Source organism: Neoarius graeffei, chromosome 11, assembly GCF_027579695.1.
Source record: "Neoarius graeffei isolate fNeoGra1 chromosome 11, fNeoGra1.pri, whole genome shotgun sequence".
NCBI lineage: Eukaryota > Metazoa > Chordata > Actinopteri > Siluriformes > Ariidae > Neoarius > Neoarius graeffei.
In genome coordinates, this window is record NC_083579.1 from 34,856,323 (window position 1) to 34,876,875 (window position 20,553).

Here is a 20,553-nt window from a genome sequence, read left to right on the forward strand (position 1 = left end):
GTGTAGGGGAGAGCAGGGAATGCAGACTGTCGACAAATCCAAAATGCTAGACAAAATCGAAGTCAAGGGACAGGCAGGGGTCGCTTGATCAGCAGACAAAGTAATAAGGGCTAGACTAAAGAGTAACAAGAATGAGACAATAACGAGGGTCGAGAACACAATAAGGCAGGCAGAATAACAAGGCTTGGTATGACAGATAAGACACTGAATGATACTTTACATCAAGTGAGCGTGGTAGAGGTGTTTATATAGCGTGGGCTGATTAACCAGGAAATAAGTGACAGGTGTAATTAATAGACAGGCGATAGAGGGCGCTGTGGTTCTTGGGTATTGTAGTTCAGATCGGCCATGTTTGTAGTCTGACTGGAAGTGGTGCTCTCTATTGTGTTACTGACAGCTGAATGTTTTTTTTTCTCTCCCATTTTTCCATTCTACATTTAGAAATCCCTCTAGTTTTTCCCCCCTGATCAATTACTTTTGCTAAATTAAATCCAATGTCTTTGTTTCATTCAAAATCATTTGCACATTGAAAAATGCAGCAAAACCTTCCAATACCAATTGATCACAACTAAGTCAGCTGAATGAAGCACAACAAGCATGCCCCTGTCATGGCAGTGTGGTTACCATTGCTATGGGGTCAGGTGATGATGCAAAGCCTCTATTCGAGAAAATTATGATGAAGCAAAAACGAGCAATGTTAGTTGCACTGGCAAATCAAAATAAACTCCAGTGGATGAGTAGGGACCTGAAACAACACAATAAATCTGCATCCCGCGTGTGTGTTTCTCCAGTCCAATGTTTGCTCTCCCTTATTTCTGAAGTGGGATGTGATTTGCTGCTCAGAGTCAATAGCGCACTCCTTTTGGCCAGCGTACAGCACGGCAACCAGCCATAGTCCTTGTTTCATAATACAGCCAGGCTCAGCTGCTGGCCCTGGCTGCCCGCCATGTTGTTGCTGAGGACGTGATGGTGATGTACATGTAAAGGTTAGCTTCTGTGGTTGGGACATCCATTACCAATTTACCACACCATGCTAATCAGGACTGAGCATTGCAAAATTAGGCACAAAGGCTACACGTGCTATAAAATGACATAAAATAAAAAAAATTCTTGAAATAATTTGAGTTGACTGATTCCTCTTTCAGAAATTCACTCCTTAAAACACCTTATTTTAAGAGCTTCTCCCAACTGCTTTTTCATGCCAAGATTGCATCATAGGGCCGCAAATGTGCTTCAATATTTCAAAATTTTCCAGGGGAGCATGCACCCAGACCCCCTAGCAGGCACCCCTGCTGACACCCTTCTCTCAATTTCTAGATAATACCCTACCCCAGAGTGCTGAAAGGATGTGCCACTCAGCTATGTGGGGGTTTTCTGCACATATTCAACATGAGCCTGAGCAGGATGATTGTTCCGGCTCTGTGGAAAACATCATGCCTTGTTCCTGTGCCCAAGAAGAAACATCCAAGCACATACAATGACCACAGACCAGTGGCTCTGACTTCATGTCATGAAGTCACTGGAGAGGCTGGTCTTGAAGCACCTCCTTTCAGTAGTAGAACCATCACTGGATCCTCTGTAGTTTGCCTACCAGCCCCATATTGGAGTGGAAGACGCTATCATCTTTCTGGTGCACAGGGCTTGTACTCCTCTAGAGGACACAGGCAACATTGTGTGAGTCATGTTTTTTTTTACTTTTCCAGTGCTCTTAACACAATAAGACCTGCCCTGCTTGGTGATAAGCTACTGAAGATGCAGGTGGATGCTCCTCTAGTGGCTTGGATCACCAACTACCTCACAGGAAGGCCACAGTATGTGAGGCTGGAAAACATGTCAGATATTATAATGAGCAGTATGGGGGTGCCTCAGGGGATGGTACTGCCTCCCTTCCTGTTCACCTTCAATACTTTTGACTTCAAATACTGCTCACAGTTCTGCCACCTGCAGAAGTTTTCAGATGACTCTGCCATTGTGGACTGTATCAGCAGGGGACAGGAGGCTGAGTATAGGAGTGTGTGGTGGGCAGGTTTGTGGAGTGGTGCAGACTAAACCACCTGCAACTCAATGTTTCAAAGACTAAGGAATTAGTGGTGGACTTTAGAAAGCAAAGGACCAGTCTGAGCTCAGTCAACATCAAGGGAATGGAGGTGGACAGTGTGGAGGAATACAGCTACCTGAGTATCCATATAGACAGTGGACTGGACAAAAAAAATACAGATGCCCTCTACAAGAAAGGTCAAAGCCACCTGTATTTCCTCAGGAGACTCAAGTCTTTTAATGTCTGCAGAACCATGCTGCAGATATTTTATCACTCTGTGGTGGCCATCATCATTTTCTATGCTGTGGTGTGCTGGGGCAGCAGGATGAAGTCAGCTGATGCCGACAGACTCAACAAGCTCATCAGGAAAGCTGGGACTGTCTTGGGAGCGGAACTTGAGTCATTGGTGGAGGTGTCACAGAGGAAGATGCTGAGGAAACTTCTCAGTATTATGGACAATCCCTCCCACCCCCTGCATGACACAGTGGATTCACATCAGTGGGAGACTGAGGCCACTGAGGAGCACCACAGAATGCCACAGGAGGTCTTTCTGATCAGTGGCCATCAAATTGGAGGGTCCACCATCTATAAGAGGGATGGGGATGTATTTGTTGCCTGTGCCAGTCCATAAATTATGGCTTGGTTCAGAGTTGGTGCATGGTGAGTGTGGCAGCAGGGGCATGGTCAAGCGTCAGTCTGTGACCGGAGGGCGGAGTCAGGGAAGGTAAGTGGCAGAATCACTGCACCTGATGTTAATTAATGTGTTTGTGTGTCTTCCCCAGTGACCACGCCCTATTTAAGGAGAGAGAGAGAGAGAGAGAGAGAGCAGAAGGAGCTCTCTCCCCAACCAGATGACTAATGTGTGTGCGTGTGTCTGAGGGTCTGGGAGAGTGTACGCTGAAAAGTGTTACAATAAAAAAGAGTTTTGTGAACTCAGTTCTGGCCTGCCGTCCTTCTGTGCTCCACCCACCCTTACGAACTGTCACAGTGGTGCCGAAACCCAGGACGAGCACAGAAGAGAACAGCCCCATGGAGTCCTCCCCCTTCGCAGACCTGATCCATGCCCTCACCACGGCCCAACAGAGCCAGCACCAGGCGCTGCTCACCCTCCGAAAGGAGCAAGAACAACGGTTTGAGGTCCTGGTGCTGGCGCAACAGGAAGATCATCGGGCGTTCCGGCACCTCCTCGCGTCGGCAGGGTCCACCATCTCCACCGCCGCGGGCCCTTCCCCCCTCACCCGCATGAAGATGGGCCCGCAGGACGACCCCGAGGCCTTCCTCACGCTCTTTGAGCAGGTAGCAGAGACCCTGGGGTGGCCGGTGGAACAGCGCGCGGCGCGTCTCCTCCCCCGCTAACGGGAGAGGCGCAGCTGGCCACGCTACAGCTCCCCGCCGACTGCCGGCTGGCCTACGCGGACCTTCGCCGGGCCGTCCTTCAGCGTGTGGGGCGCATCCCCGAGCAACAACGTCAGCACTTCCACGCTTTGTACTTGGAGGAAGTCGGCCGACCGTTCGCATTTGGCCAGCAACTCCGGGACGCCTGCTGGCAGTGGTTGAGGGCTGACAACCGCGATGCCGAGGGACTCATCGACCAGGTGGTACTGGAGCAGTTCATCGACGTTTACCAGCAGGAACCGCAGAGTGGGTCCAGTGCCACCACCCGGCGTCGCTGGATCAGGCAATCGAGCTGGCAGAGGACTATTTGGCGGCTGTCCCGACGGCAGGACAACAGACAACCTCTTCTCTCCTCTCTCTCTCTCTCTCCCCCTCCTCCTTTGTCTCCTCCTCGCCCCATTCCTCCACCGCGGAGGCGGGGGACGGCGCCACCCCAGCTGGCCTGCCGCACCCGCAGTGCCCTCCCTTTTCTCCCTTCTGTGTCTGTCTCCCCCCCCCCCCTCCTCAGGTGAGTGAGCCCCAGAGCACTAGTGCAGAGAGGAAGCCCGGGCCGGTTTGCTGGCGCTGCGGGGAACCGGGCCACCTCCAACAGCAGTGCTCGGTGATGGAGGTGGCCACGGTGGTTCGGATCCCCAACGCGCCAGGAGCTGCCCTCGATCGGGCCAGAGCATATCACATACCGGTGAGTGTACAAGGGGATACATATCAGGCGTTGGTGGATTCTGGTTGTAATCAGACCTCAATCCACCAAAGCCTGGTGCAAGACGAGGCATTGGGGGGAGCACAATTGGTGAAGGTGTTGTGTGTGCACGGGGATGTTCACAACTACCCTCTAGTGTCGGTCCACATTCTTTTTCGAGGGGAAAAATTTATAGTGAAGGCGGCGGTTAATCCTCGCCTTACCCACTCGATAATTTTGGGGACTGATTGGCCGGGATTTGGGGAGTTAATGAGTCATCTAGTGAAGAGTGGGTCCTGCCATAGTTTAACAGGGGGAGGTCCCGGTGTCGCTTTGGCGGGAGCAGCTGTCACAGAGCCGTCTACGTTATCTCCGCGTCAGAGTGAGGAGCCACCGGCTCCTCCTCTCTCTATTGGGGAATCCCTCGCGGATTTTCCATTAGAGCAGTCACGAGACGAGACTCTGCGGCATGCATTTGACCAAGTGAGAGTAATCGATGGTCAAATGCTCCAGCCAAACGCCACCCCGTCCTTCCCCTACTTTGCGATTATGAAGGATAGATTATACCGAGTGACGTAGGACACTCAAACTAAAGAGCGAGTCACGCAGCTTTTGATTCCGAAGAGCCGCCAGGAATTGGTATTCCAGGTGGCTCACTTTAATCCCATGGCTGGACACTTAGGGCAGGATAAAACACTAGCCCAAATAATGGCCCGGTTCTATTGGCCATGGATTCGCGGCAATGTCCGTAAGTGGTGTACGGCATGCCGCGAATGCCAGTTAGTAAATCCAGCGGCCATTCCAAAAGCGCCTTTGCGCCCTCTACCATTAATCGAGACCCCGTTCGAAAGAATTGGGATGGATCTCGTCGGGCCATTAGATCGGTCAACACGAGGGTACCGCTTTATATTAGTTCTGGTGGACTATGCAACACGGTACCCGGAAGCAGTGCCTCTTTGCAATATCTCAGCACGCAGTATTGCAGAAGCACTCTTCCGCATTATCTCCCGAGTTGGAATCCCGAAAGAGATTCTGACTGACCAAGGCACCTCATTTATGTCATGTACACTGAACGAACTGTATGGGTTGTTGGGTATTAAGCCGATCTGCACCAGCGTATATCACCCACAAACGGATGGTTTAGTTGAATGGTTCAATCGCACCCTCAAGAATATAATTAAAAAATTCATAAGTGAGGACGCACGTAATTGGGATAAATGGCTCAAACCCTTGCTATTTGCAGTGCGAGAGGTCCCCCAAGCCTCCACGGGGTTCTCCCCGTTTGAATTGTTATATGGGCGTAAGTCACGCGGCATTCAAGATGTGCTGCGGGGAAATTGGGAGGAGGGACCTTCACCAAGTAAAAATGAAATGCAATACGTTATTGACCTGCACGCAAAACTCCACACACTCACGCACCTAACTCAGGAGAATTTGCGGCAGGCCCAAGAACGACAAACCCGCCTGTACGACAAGGGTACGCGCCTTAGGGAGTTCGCACCGGGAGATAAAGTACTCATACTGTTGCCCACATCGAGCTCCAAATTGGTCGCCAAGTGGCAAGGACCCTTTGAGGTCACACGGCAAGTCAGGGACGCTGACAATGAGGTGAGGCGAATGGATAGGGGTGGGGCGCTACAGATTTACCACCTCAATCTGCTCAAACTCTGGAACTAGGAGGTCCCCGTGGCGTTGGTGTTGGTGGTTCCGGAGAAGGCGGAGCTGGGGCCAGAGGTTCAAAAGGGAACATTGGCATCACGTACCTCTCCGGTCCCATGTGGAGACCACCTCTCCCCGACCCAACTCGCGGAGGTTGCCCAGTTGCAGACCAAGTTTTCGGACGTGTTCTCGCCCCTGCCCGGCTGCACCAACCTCATAGAGCACCACATTGAGACGCCCCCGGGGGTCGTAGTGCATAGCCGCCCTTACAGGTTACCCGAGCACAAGAAAAAAGTGGTTCGGGAAGAACTCGAGGCCATGCTCAAAATGGGCATCGTCGAGGAGTCTCACAGTGACTGGAGCAGCCCGGTGGTCTTGGTACTAAAGGCCGACGGGTCGCTCTGGTTCTGTGTAGACTATAGAAAAGTCAACGTGGTGTCTAAATTCGACGCGTACCCAATGCCTTGTATTGATGAGTTGCTCAATCGGCTAGGCACGGCTCATTTTTACTCGACACTGGATTTAACAAAGGGTTATTGGCAGATCCCCTTGACTCCATTATCCCGAGAAAAAACGGCCTTTTCCACACCGTTCGGCTTACACCAATTTGTCACACTTCCTTTTGGGCTCTTTGGGGTGCCCGCTATGTTTCAGGGTCCTCCGCCCCCACGCCACCTATGCGGCCGCCTACGTCGACGACATCATTATCTATAGTAATGACTGGCTGAGGCACCTCCAACGTCTGAGGACCGTCCTTAGGTCGCTGAGGCGAGCGGGTCTCACAGCCAACCCAAAGAAGTGTGCGATTGGGCGGGTGGAAGTACGGTATCTGGGCTTCCACTTGGGCAATGGGCAGGTGTGTCCCCAAATTAACAAGACAGCAGCCATTGCGGCCTGCCTGAGGCCCAAGACCAAAAAGGGGGTGAGACAGTTCCTGGGGCTGGCTGGCTATTATTGTAGGTTTATACCTAATTATTCAGACGTCACCATACCGCTGACTGATCTGACTAAAAAGGGGGCACCAGATCTGGTCCAGTGGACGGAGCAATGCCAGCGGGCTTTTTCTGAGGTAAAGGCTGCACTGTGTGGGGGGCCACTCTTGCACTCCCCTGACTTTTCTCTCCCCTTTTTGTTACAGACGGATGCGTCAGACAGAGGGCTGGGGGCCGTTTTGTCCCAGGAGGTGGAGAGGGAGGATCACCCAGTACTGTATATCAGTAGGAAGCTGTCGGTGCGTGAGGGGCACTACACCACCATTGAGAAAGAGTGCCTGGCGATCAAGTGGGCGGTCCTCACCCTCCGTTACTACCTGCTGGGACGCCCTTTCACCCTCTGTTCGGACCACATGCCCCTCCAGTGGCTCCACCGCATGAAGGATGCCAACGCGCAGATCACCCGTTGGTATCTGGCACTTCAACCCTTTAACTTCAAGGTGATCCACAGGCCGGGGGCGCATATGGTTGTGGTGGACTTCCTCTCCCGTCAAGGGGGGGGGGAGTCGGCTGCAGGCCGGACGGCCGCCTGGCCTGAGTTGGGCGGTGGGGGTATGTGGCAGCGGGGGCGTGGTCAAGCATCGGTCTGTGACCGGAGGGCGGAGTCAGGGAAGGTAAGTGGTAGAATCACTGCACCTGATGTTAATTAATGTGTTTGTGTGTCTTCCCCAGTGACCGCGCCCTATTTAAGGAGAGAGAGAGAGAGCAGAGGGAGCTCTCTCCCCAACCAGACGACTAATGTGTGTGTGTGTGTGTGTCTGAGTGTCTGGGAGAGTGTACGCTGAAAAGTGTTACAATAAAAAAGAGCTTTGTGAACTCAGTTCTGGCCTGCCGTCCTTCTGTGCTCCACCCACCCTTACGAACTGTCACAGTCAGGTAGCCATAGGTGCACTTCCCCCATTGCCTGTTGTAGGTATTTCTTTAATCCTAGGTAATGACCTTGCTGATAGTAAAGTATGGCCCGAGATGTTGACATCTTCTGTAGCCACTGTCCCACCACTCTTGTCGAGGTTGGATGAGTGTGCAGCTCAATCTCCAGTGTATGTGTCTCCAGTGTATGTGATGCATGCCCAGGGTTGTGCTGAGGCAAAGTTGCTTTCAGTGGTGCCAGAGCAGACTCAAGGACCAGACATGAAGGTTATGGTTCCTTTGTCAGGTTTCCATTTATCTGTCTCCCACTGTGAGTTGGTGGAGGAGCAATATGCTGACCCATCTTTGTTGGAGCTGTTTAATCTTGTCTGTCCAGAAGATGATGTGAAAAGTGCTGGTCAGGGTTATTTTCTTCAGGGGGATCTGTTGAGGAGATGGATGTCCTATGGTGGCAGTTCTGTGTTTGACACAATTATTCAGGTGGTAGTTCCAGCTAAGTTCTGTGATGGTCTTGAAGTTGTCTCATGATAGAGCTGGTCATCTTGGAGTGTGGGAAATGTATGAATGCATATTGCAGAATTTCTTCTGGCCTCAGCCAAAAAGCCAAACCAGCCTCTTAAGCCTTGTCTTAAGCCTCATGATGTTGCTGCCTATCAGAGCAGAACCATCAGGGCCTTCTACTGTAGGTGTTCAGAGAAGGCCCAAACATATCAGCATTTCAAATGTTATATTTCATTTCTTTCATTCTTTAATTGTTTTCATAATTTTATTATAATTATTCCCTTCTAATTTTAATTTGGCCTCATTTTCTATCAAATTTGCTTCAGAAATGAAAGGGTTACTGTCCTGAAAACATTAAACTTGAATGAGATTTTTGTTTGAGGGTGGCACGGTGGTGTAGTGGTTAGCGCTGTCGCCTCACAGCAAGAAGGTCCTGGGTTCGAGCCCCGGGGCCGGCGAGGGCCTTTCTGTGTGGAGTTTGCATGTTCTCCCCGTGTCCGCATGGGTTTCCTCCGGGTGCTCCGGTTTCCCCCACAGTCCAAAGACATGCAGGTTAGGTTAACTGGTGGCTCTAAATTGACCGTGAGTGTGAATGGTTGTCTGTGTCTACGTGTCAGCCCTGTGATGACCTGGCAACTTGTCCAGGGTGTACCCTGCCTTTTGCCCGTAGTCAGCTGGGATAGGCTCCAGCTTGCCTGCGACCCTGTAGAAGGATAAAGCGGCTAGAGATAATGAGATGAGATTTTTGTTTGTTTGTTTCTAGGCTGAGAAGAGTTTAGAGCTGACTCACTCATTGGTTAGGACTTCATTGCCAGGACAGAAGGCCATGGCAGTATATATTTATGTAGGAAGTGACAGATGAATTAACCAATCAGATTTTGATTTATAGTAGGCGGGGCCAAAATGTATTGCCCTCTGCCTTCTGGATGGCCAGTGCTAGCTTAACTGTGAGTCGGTGCTATCGACAGCAGGTACCACAGGCTAATGGCCTGTGAAACTGAGAAACAGATTTTTGTCTCCAGACTCTTCTTCCATGCACATGTAGCAATGTCATAATTTCATATGAATAAAGGCTTTTTGTGAACTTTCCCAAATCCCTCCACTGTAAATATGTTAATTTGTTGTTTTCTGTTAATGGTTCCACTATTGTTTCTGATGGGGTGTTAATTAATGTAACACACCTGTGGACATTATTGTACTTGGGATGTCTGGAAAGGGGGAAGATGGCTTTGTGAGTCCTGCATAGACAATATTCATTAATATAGTATTTTTAAAATATTTTTCTCAAGATATTATTTTTATATTTTGATGTAAGAATATTTTAACACATCTGTTGTTTGTATCGGATCATATATGTAAATTAGCATCGTAAAATTCCATGTGAAAAGTAAAGTGTTTATCGGAGTAGCTATTTAGCTGGGCGCTAACTGGTGTATTATGTTGTTGGGATGCCAGAATGCTTTCCCCTATGTCCGTGTGTTGATAGGCCTGTCATTCATTGTTTTCCAGGTATGTTTGCCTGACTATGTTAAGTAAACTCTTAAGATCTGTCAAATATCTTATTCATTACTGTATGGTTTATTTCATTTACTGTACATTGTCACCTACAATCAGTATTAAGTGTGCGACTATTATCACCTGTTTTATCTCACACAATGTAATATAGCCAGCCTATAGTATGTAATTAAAAAAATAATAATTTTTTTATGTCTAGAAAGGGGGATGCCAGAATTCTTTCCCGTCTCCATGTGTTGATAGCCCTGTCATTCAGTGTTTTCCAGAATAAATGCTGACAGATTAACTCTTTGCCTCCTCTGCATCATCTATTAGCCACACAGAGACTTTTAATTATTATTAGAGTAACTGACTGGTTATAGTCGGTTACACACACTCGCCCCAGTATTTTTCACTCTGACTTAAGTATGCATTTCTCAATGTTATTTACTGAGTTACTTTTAAAATCAACATCAACAACTACACACAATGGAGCGACCTGGCAGCCTGCCGCTAATCCCTTGCAAAATCCTTTGCCCTGTTGCTTTTTTGGTGTGTTTGGCTAAGTTTTGGCTGAGCTGAAGTCCCAGCTCTAATAGTTCACTACTGCTTCCTATATTAGAACATGTTATACTGGTCAACTTGCAGGAAAGCCAAAAGAGTCCATTAAGCCTGCTCCTCTGGTGCCACTCCCAGCCGTCAGTAAACCTTTTGACCTTTTGATAATAGATTGTCTGGGCATTTTACCTCACTCTAAGGCCCTGTCCACATGGCAACGGATTCAGGTGACTCCGATACAATTGCTTATCGTTTAGGCCTGGCGTCCACACGGCACCGGCGTTTTGGGTGCCCAAAACGCAATCTTTTTGAGAACGGGTTCCAGAGTGGAAAGATCTGGCAATGTTGCCGTTGCGAAGTCGTCTGGATGAGTAGAACGGATTTGTTTATGATGACGTCACAACCACATGACTGTCAGTGCTTCACGCTGGGTAGAAGTGTAACGAACTCGATGCGAGTTGTCAACAAGTCCTATAACTTGGTTCATGAAAGGCGCTTACAAAATATTTTCACTGTGAATATTTATTGTGTAATGGTGCAGAGTGAGAGAGAGAGAGAAAATAGCCCTTAGGGCAGAGTCAATCCCGCCAGCAAAAATAGGGAAAAAAAGGAGCGATCTCACCTCTTCAGATGTTGGTTTAAGTCCTACAATACATTCCTCAAAAAGGGCGTAGAAGAACAAATTAATCCATCAACGTGTAGCATTCAATTTATTCCAGACCATTAAAGACGCTGCCTTACGCGTAGAATCATACGTCATCCTCGCCGCCATATTGGATAGGTCAAAGCGGAGAATAAAGATGCCTCATTCATGTGCTGCGTTTAACTGTACCAACAGGTTTACCGTCCAAACGAGATCACATGGGATTACCTTTCACAGGTGAGACTGGAAAAATACTTTTCATTGTATTTGGTCATTATAACGTAATTTTACGAACAGATTTTCCTGACTTTGTGGCTAATATGAAGTCTCGCGCATAATAGTTTATGCGCATGCGTCCTTACTTCTTCTATTGTTCTGGTGTCTCCGAAGGGACCGTCTTACAGCGCCCCTAGAGGTGTGGCATGTGTATTGCATCGTTTTCAGCAATCGTTGCGTTGCCATATGGACCACATATTTTACTGATCGTTGCCCATTTGGACGCGATATTTTTTTAAAAAACATCTCGTTGCCGTTGTCGTGTGGATGTAGCTACATCCATACGACAACGGCAACGAGATGTTATTTAAAAATCCAGACGGCTTCGCAACGGCAACGTTGCCAGATCTTTCCACTCTGGAACCTGTTCTCAAAAGATTGCGTTTTGGGGCACCCAAAATGCCAGTGCCGTGTGGACGCCAAGCCTAAACGATAAACAATTGTATCGGATTCACCTGAATCCGTTGCCGTGTGGACAGGGCCTATGTCTGCCAGCATTTATTAACTGTTATGACTCAAAGCACAAGGTATCCTGCAGCTTATCCACTCTGTACTGTAAGTACCAAATCAGGGGTGAGAGCGCTGACACCCCTCCCCCCATTTTTGGCCTCCCGTCAGTCATGGTTCCTAAGGCTCCTAACTTCATGTGTTGCATGTTTTCACAGGTTTTAAAAGAGGTACAGATTAGACATAATCGTGCGTCTGCATACCATGCACAAATTCAGGGTGTCTTGGAGAGATTTCATCAGACTCTAAAATCTTTGTGTGCTTATTGTACAGAGTTGGACCAGGACTAGGAAGAAGGTTTGCTGTAGCTTACGCTGTCTGCCAGAGAGGTACTACAAGAGAGCATGGGGTTTAACCCAACTGATCTATTTTGGCCACACTGTGAGAAGTCCACTGGCAGTTTTGCAAACGGATTGGAAGGAGGCTGAATCACTTGTAAACCGTTTAGACTATCTAAGTGGTTTTAGGCAATGCTTTACACAGCAGGTGAGTGGGCACAAAACAAGTTAGCAACCGCTAGGGCCAAAATGAAAAAAAAAAAAAGTTATGATCGTAGAGCAGAAAGGTGAGTTTAGCCCTGGAGATCAGGTAGATTTTTTTCTAACCTTTTTAAATAATCTTTACAAGGGGTGCCAATATTTGTGTAGGCACTGTATATCAACTGCTGACACAACCTTCAGTTTCTGAAAATCCCAGCATCATGTCACAGCTCAAGAATTTATATCTCGGAAAAATTTTGACTTGGCAGAGTGGGTTGTGATATTGATTATGATTACAAATATTTTACTTTAGATATGAAATGTTCTCATAAAAATGGAAGCTGGTCCAATAAATAGCAAACACATGCTGGATTCACACTTTAAACTACATGATTTTAAAGTGCTGATGACACATTTTTGACATCTTTGGCGATGTTTTATAACATAAAAAGTAATTCCTGATGATCCATATATTAATTCACGAAGGCGCCTATTTTACAAGTTATGATAAAAAACACGGCTATTTGGGCAAATTTGACAGGGCTGCAGCACCCAGGAGATGAAGGAGGAGGAGGAGCTATATGACGTCAGCGAAAGAACCTTCCTCCTAACTTACCAGTTTCTTGTTGATGTGACAGGTGTTCAGTTTATCATTATTAGTATTTTTATTAGACATTATTATACATTATTATATATATAGTTATTATGCCGTGGGCGGCACGGTGGTGTAGTGGTTAGCACTGTCGCCTCACAGCAAGAAGGTCCTGGGTTCGAGCCCTGGGGCCGGCGAGGGCCTTTCTGTGTGGAGTTTGCATGTTCTCCCCGTGTCCGCGTGGGTTTCCTCCGGGTGCTCCGGTTTCCCCCACAGTCCAAAGACATGCAGGTTAGGTTAACTGGTGACTCTAAATTGACCGTAGGTGTGAACGTGAATGGTTGTATGTGTCAGCCCTGTGATGACCTGGCGACTTGTCCAGGGTGTACCCCGCCTTTCGCCCGTAGTCAGCTGGGATAGGCTCCAGCTTGCCTGCGACCCTGTAGAAGGATAAAGCGGCTAGAGATAATGAGATGAGATGAGACAATAAAGTAGCTGAGTTGATTATAAACTAAACATATTTGACTGTATAAAGGACTTCACAAAACAATTAATCCTGTCTTAAAATAAATTTAAAAAAATTCTGAGATGAAGTATGAAGGAGGGCGGCACGGTGGTGTAGTGGTTAGCGCTGTCGCCTCACAGCAAGAAGGTCCTGGGTTCGAGCCCCGGGGCCGGCGAGGGCCTTTCTGTGTGGAGTTTGCATGTTCTCCCCGTGTCCGCGTGGGTTTCCTCCGGGTGCTCCGGTTTCCCCCACAGTCCAAAGACATGCAGGTTAGGTTAACTGGTGACTCTAAATTGACCGTAGGTGTGAACGTGAATGGTTGTATGTGTCAGCCCTGTGATGACCTGGCGACTTGTCCAGGGTGTACCCCGCCTTTCGCCCGTAGTCAGCTGGGATAGGCTCCAGCTTGCCTGCGACCCTGTAGAAGGATAAAGCGGCTAGAGATAATGTGATGTGATGTGTGAAGTATGAAGGAATGTTGCCATAGTTATGCTGCCTTCAAATCCTCCTTGGAAGTTTATTTGTATGAGTTTAGATGTGGTGATTACGATATGGTGTGTTCAAGTGGTTTTGGTCAGGGTTGGGATTATAAACAACACAGAATCTAGTGTTTGGTAAAATGACATTAAGTCTGCTTTCACACTTGGCTTTCTTTCCTCTCAGTCTGAGCGAGTATTGGCCAATGAATTAGCCTAGAGTTTGGTGTCCAAATTAGATTTCTTATTATCAGTAATGCAGTTGAAATGCAGATGAAACAGATAAAGTGGAACGTTACACCTGGTACCAGTGAATGCCCCAAAACTACACACATTGGTACTGTTTAGGGCAGGTGAGGCCACTTACAACAAAGCACCAGTTGAAAAAGAAGGCACTGAATTTTGGTACAAATCTCTCTCTCTCTCTCTCTCTCACACACACACACACACACACACACACACACACACACAATGCAAACATGAAAATATTGCACATTTTATTTATTTAGCAGGCAATTATTATCCAAATTGTGATAGAAACTAATCTGAGCACTGAGCTTGGTCTTGTTAATCAGATTTTAAACCAAACATTGAATTACTCGCAAAGAATTATCTGTACTTCAGCTCATTTTATTCTTTTAGAATAAACTCACATTTATGAGCTTTCCCCTTTATGGACTTTGTCTGCAATTTGCACTTTGCAGGTGATTGGTATTCATCAAAATGTGAGTGTGAAGAAGGTCAGCATTAACCAAACAGAAATGTTTAGTTGAGTTTGGCTTAAGAAAAACATTTACACAGCCTGGATTAAAAAGTGACAAAGGAGACTCACTGTCTTTCATTCTGGCCAGTTCATACATTACTGAATTGATGAAGTGAGAATTTATTCAGTTTTTATGACAGGAGAAATGATCAGTGGTGCTGAGTTTTTACCTCCATCATTAAGACAAGGACTGAAGTATGGATAGAGTTTCTCAGTGAAAGACTGACCAGTGAAAGAGTAGATATGAGACCTGGTTTCAACAGCATAAAAGGAGACCAGACCCTCCTCATAATCCACAAACACTCCCACCTTCTGGGGTTTCTCTCTCAGTGAGAGGGAGATACAGGGATCATCACGAGCCATATACTTATTCCCCTTCCTCAGAACCATGGCCCAGAATCCTTCCTGAGGGTTAACAACCTCAATCTTTCCCTTCCTGTTAACAGACTCTCTGACCACTCCTAAATCCCACTCAGTCTTCCCACTGACCTGCACCTCATAGTAAAATCTCCCTGAGGAGAAACCCTGATTTCCCAAGATTATTCCATGATAAGTGAATCTTTTTGGTGTGTCTGGGAGATTCTGCTTTGTGTCTCCATTTGTTACTTGTTTTCCATCAGCAGACTGGATGAGATAAGGAGAAGCTGTATCAGGATCCAGAGTCACATCCACTGAGAGAAACATACAGTATGTGATGAGCATGCAGATAAATAAAAACAAATAATGCAGTATATCACAATAATTATAATATCATAAGCAGATTTGTGGAATATTAAAATATATGTATCAGGTATAAATAATTCAGTGAATGAAGAAGTGAAGCATGTACTGTATACACCTAATGTTAAGGGAGATTTGGAAATGCGTGTTTGTGTAAAGGCTTTTACATTTCAAAAGTATGTGACAGATATATCTGCTAAAAAAAATGCAGCAAAGCCTTCCTAAAATAGAAACTGATATTGTGTTAGCTAAGTTGAGGTGGATGCAAATGCAGAAGTTATTTTATTCAACAGATAAACACAAAACTATTACTTAGAGACCAAGAAGCATGACTTTGAGGAAAGACAAAATATGGCAAAACAGCAGAAGCTTGACATTAATACAAACAAAATGCAGAACTTAAATAACATGACTAATATGCTTAACATAGTACAGGTGTGTGTGATCATGGACATATGACTGGGTGCAGTGGCTGATGGGAAGTGTAGTCCGGAAGTCCTGTGCTGTTTATGGTGCCCACATGATGTAGATTATGATGTGTCGTACATTAGTGCCTGTAGGTAATGTACTACAGGTGTAATGTACTACAGGAAGGTGGACTGAAGATGCGAATGAAATAATGGAAATCACTTCAAAATAACTTTTAAAAATTAAAAATAACCCTTATTCATACATAAATAATATAGGAAACAGAAACTGCACTGTACCTGCATACTGCTGAATCCTCTTCAGTTCTGTGGAGACTTATCACAATACAATCAGACATTTATTAAAATAAATATGATTTTAATCTTAACTTTGAATCAGAAAGCTACAAAAACCTTACAAAAATCATTACCACAAATCTACCTTTATTCATTGATTGATAAACCAAGAAACTAATAAAAAACTTTTCACACAGTTTCTGACAAATTAGTTCATCTGTTTCTCAGTTTCTCACCAGTTTCCTTCAGTTTATCATTCAGTGTTCCATTGAGTTTATCATTCAGAGACTTCTGAAGCTGAGACAGAGCTGTCCTCAGGGCATCCAAACTCAGTTCAGTGTTAATCCTGATCTCAGTCCAGTTCTTGGTGTGAGGAGCGATGCACAGTGACGGGTAAATCTACAGTAGAACAGGAGAGAGGAGAAATCCCTCAGCTGATGTTCTGTGATGTTCTGCATTGTGGTTGAGTGATTGAGAGAGAAACACTGACCTGTAGGAGGTGATGATTGTCAGTGTGTGAGAGCTGCTCCAGCTCAGTGTTTCTCCTCTTAAGCTCATCAATTTCCTGTTCCAGCTCTTTAATGAGTCCTTCAGCCTGCTTCTCCACTGCTTTCTGCTTCTCCCCCATCACCTTCAGCAGCTCATCCTGAGTCCTCTCAATGGAGCGAATCAGAGCAGTGAAGACGTCAACACAGTCTGATTTGTCTTTCTCTGTGCTTCTCTAAAGAATGAAAAACATCTCATTTTCATCAAATAACAGTGAAGATCAGCAAACAGCGCCACTTTCTTACATTTTACAAACAAAATATGAAACCTGAATTGCAGTAGATATGAACTACATCATGTTGAACCCACTTTGCTGAGCTCTACTGAGTGATTAATCTCCTGGATCTTCTTCAGTCGCTTCTGGATCATCTGCTGCAGCTCTGTCTGTTTTTTTCCCAGCTGACTCTGTGCACAGAAATGAAAAATACACAACAGTTTATTTTCTAAATTTGAATTCCTTTGCAATCTTCATAAGAATATTTAATACTGATGTTTGTGTCTCTGACCTTCCTCTCCCCACTCTCCTCCTCTAATGGAATAACATTGTGATTCTTGTGGTCTGTCTCAGTGCAGAACTGACACACGCACTTCTGATCATCTCTACAGAACAGCTCCAGAGGTTTCTCATGCTTCTCGCAAATGTATTTCTCCAGGTTCTTCACTGCTTTGATTAGTTTGTGTTTCTTATATTTTGGAACATAATTATGAGGCTCTAAATGAGATGAACAGAAATTCACGCCACAATCCAGACAGGATTTTATGGCTTTTTGTTTCACACCAGTGCAGATGTCACAAAGAACCTCAGATTGGTCAAGAGCATGTTTCTTCTTGAAGTGATCTGCAACCTCTCTCAGTGTTATATTAATCTTGAGTTCAGGTCTCTTGGTACATTTCTCTTTGCACAATGGACAACAATAATGTTGACTCTTATTCCAGCTTTGTGTAATGCAGTTGTTGCAGAAGCTGTGTCCACATGGAGTGGTGACGGGATCAGTAAGCACTTCCAGACAGATAGAACACTGTAACTGCTCTTCAGTCAGGAGGCTACTGGATTCATGACCAACTGGTGGATTGATAATGGATAGAAAAGGGAAACTTAAAAAACAATAACAAGAAAGGAATAATTTAGACTATTTTGTTATACAAGCAAACCCCCACAACCTCTAGTACAAGAGACCATCACATCAGAGCACAGTGTTTTCTTCTTAAACATGTTTCGGAGAATCATTTAATTTAATAATTGGAAATCTGCATTAACAAGCATAAAATGAATGCTTTAAAGTGAAATTCACATTACCGGTAGGGGTCTGAAGTCATCACTCATTTCGAAACTGATATACTGTATAGTGAAATCACGGGCGATTGCTCTAAGACAACGAGGGAGGCTCAGCCTCCTCTAAAAATGACGAACATTATGTTATAGCCGACCTTATAACATTGCTATTTCAGATCCAGAATCATAGAAATATATGTGCTCAACCCAACTACAGTGCGAAATCATTCCGTTATAACTTTCCCCAGTTCGCCTAATGTGTGCGTGAGTTTTTCCCCCTCGTGACAGCGTGATGCAGCCCAGCCTCAGTGGACTTCAATGGCATTTGGGAGCTATGCACTTTCAATATCAAAATGCAAGATGGTTATTGGACAAATACTGCGAAAACGCCCGCCCACGGAGTCTCACGGACTCCCAGCCTCAGTGCACTTCAATGGCATTTGGGAGCTCTGCGCTTTTCAATATCAAAATGCAAGACGGTTATTGGACAAATACTGCGAAAACGCCCGCCCCACGGACTCCCAGCCTCACAGTGGGAGGGACATGACAAAGCTTTCCGTGAGGAGACTGGTGATTGGTGAAAGCGGCCGGATATTTTCTTTGATTGACAGCTCGTTTCAAATATAGACAGGGAGCGGTGAATTTCAGTTCAGTCCCTTGCGGATTCGCAAGTGCTGTGGTGTATTGTAAGAGATCAGCTTACATTTCGATTTCATTCATTACATACAGTTTCTACCAGCTTTTTTAGTTTGTATATATTTTCATTGTAAATAAAGTGTAAATATAGTGTTGTCAAGTTTGCTATCTTAGTTCCAGAAATTTTGTTTATTTGAGTGACTGAACTTGAACTTGAGGGGGCTAGTCAGCTAGCAAGAAAGCTGCGCACGGAGGCCAAGCATTGTTGATTTAATTTTGGCGAAGCCATTTGCCAGTCTTCCTTTCGAGGAAAAAATTAAAATTAAAGAGCAGGGTAGACTAACGCCTCAAATTGAATTGGTGAAAAAGGTAGGGAATAATACTCGTTCCTTTCAGCTCTCCTGGTACGAGAAAGTGAATTGGCTAACAGCAAGTGACCCACATCAACAACAGTAAATAGGCTACTTTAGTAATATGTCATGGATGGACCAAAAATATAGAATCTATTTAAAATGTTTATGCTGAGTATATTATATTGGAATATATATTTTTCTGGATATGAATTAAACACAGCTACAATTTGGAAAACATTTTTAAACAAAAACACAGCCGAGAACATTTCACACTACAGACCTGGATTAAAAGTGAAGGGTTATCAAAATTGTCAATAAAACATTTCTCAGTCAAAATAAGTAAAATATAGGGAAAGTGTCATTGAATGAAATGTGTGGCACCCAGCTCTATGTTTGGCTCCCCAAGGTCAGTGCTTGTGCCTATTCCAGAACACTCTGCTGTTACTGCTGAGGTTCCTGACAAAGAGCTGCTTTCAATAATGATCAATTTTTAAACAACATGCCACAATTTTAAAATATAAAATGTTAAAATATACCCCCCCAACACCACCATCATGTATATTGGACAGTAGGCTAATGGGCCAAACGAACCTGTTATTTCACAGTTTGTGACCCTGCCAACAATCAGCCAGATCAGAGGCAAGAGTATGGGCAAAATTGATGTGTTTTTTCTTTTAAAATCTGGAAATATCGTAACCGACCAGCCTCCCCTGTTTGAACGACTACCAGCCGCCACTGAGTGAAATACTGTACTCATCTGTTCAAGTATAAAGTGTGTAACTTACGTTCATGAGATTTATCCATGCTGTCCCTTCTGCCTTGCCTTAGTTGTGATAATAAAGAATCAGTGATGTCCTTTTCCTTTCTCCTTTTTACCCTGTACAGTAAAAAGCACAGACTTTCACTGAGCATTCTCACAGATCTCAGTCAGTGACTGTACTTTATAGTTTCTTCCTTCCTAGTATAGTTTCTTACTTACACACACAAGGTTGACATTTATTTATTCCCTTTCTTATACTACCTCAATATGCACACTCAACTCTGCACCTTATGTTGTTTGTGTCATTTATTGTCCATTTATTATTTGTCTATTGTGTTATTTACTGTCTGCAGTGTTACACTTGTTGCACTTATTTTTATTTATTTTTATTTTTTTATTTATTATCTTCGCCTATTAAAATATAAGCCGGTGCCCACAACAGCTTCACCGATTACTATGGACCTGAAAAAAATACAAAAGTATATTAAACATTCCACACAATTAATTGCAGCAGCTGACTGCAGTTGCCAAACTATGGCTGGTATTGCACTTTAAACAAATAGTTTTCCAAGTACAAGGATTGTCCACATCATAGTTAATCAGTAGGGCAGAATTGTAATATTCATACAGCAGGCTCTTAAACTGATTTAAGATTAAATTAGGCTGTTTCAGATTAACAGGAAGGACATTCCATGTTCTGATTGTTCTTATGAAGAAGGATCGTTGAAAAGTCAGATTTCAGCATTTACGAGATTGATAGTTTCTTAATCCAGAGTTCCTTGATCTTGTTACTCTCGTAGATACATTAACTGTGGGTAGAATGCGTTCAATTCTCTGTATCAGGTCGATTAACTGAGGACACCACACCAGCCAATAGCAGGTCGTACTATAGTTAAGTAGATGGTCCGGCGTATACTATAGCTCTGTAATTGACTTGCGCAGCATCGTGCAAAGCCGAGTAGTTTATTGGCTTTAGCACAATGGTCTATCACATGTTTGGTCCATGTCAAATTGCAGCTAATCCAGACACCAAGATATTTTTCAACTGATGTATCTTCTAAGGTCTTACCGTTCAGTTGATAAGCTGTTTCTACAGGATTGATTTTTCTCGTTATCCATTGACTTTTACACTTG

The 20,553-nt window shown here is 45.1% G+C and overlaps 1 protein-coding gene across 1 annotated transcript; it reads right to left on the reverse strand.

Moving 5' to 3' along the window:
* Positions 1-14,547: 14,547 nt before the first annotated feature.
* LOC132893815 (zinc-binding protein A33-like) lies at positions 14,548-19,514 on the reverse strand. The gene is made up of 7 exons (XM_060932956.1): positions 19,445-19,514; positions 16,904-17,460; positions 16,707-16,802; positions 16,342-16,572; positions 16,088-16,250; positions 15,855-15,881; positions 14,548-15,098 (listed from the first exon to the last, which is right to left on the reverse strand). Exons 1-7 carry the CDS (start codon positions 19,461-19,463, stop codon positions 14,548-14,550), a joined length of 1,644 nt encoding a protein of 547 aa, XP_060788939.1. The 5' UTR covers positions 19,464-19,514.
* Between the last annotated feature and the right edge of the window lie 1,039 nt (positions 19,515-20,553).

Coding starts and splice junctions, on each gene's coding strand:
- LOC132893815 (XM_060932956.1), bottom strand. Junction 16,803..16,903: donor AGGAGAGTGGGGAGAGGAAG/GTCAGAGACACA, acceptor TTCTGTGCACAG/AGTCAGCTGGGAAAAAAACA. Junction 15,882..16,087: donor TGATAAACTGAAGGAAACTG/GTGAGAAACTGA, acceptor AAGTCTCCACAG/AACTGAAGAGGATTCAGCAG.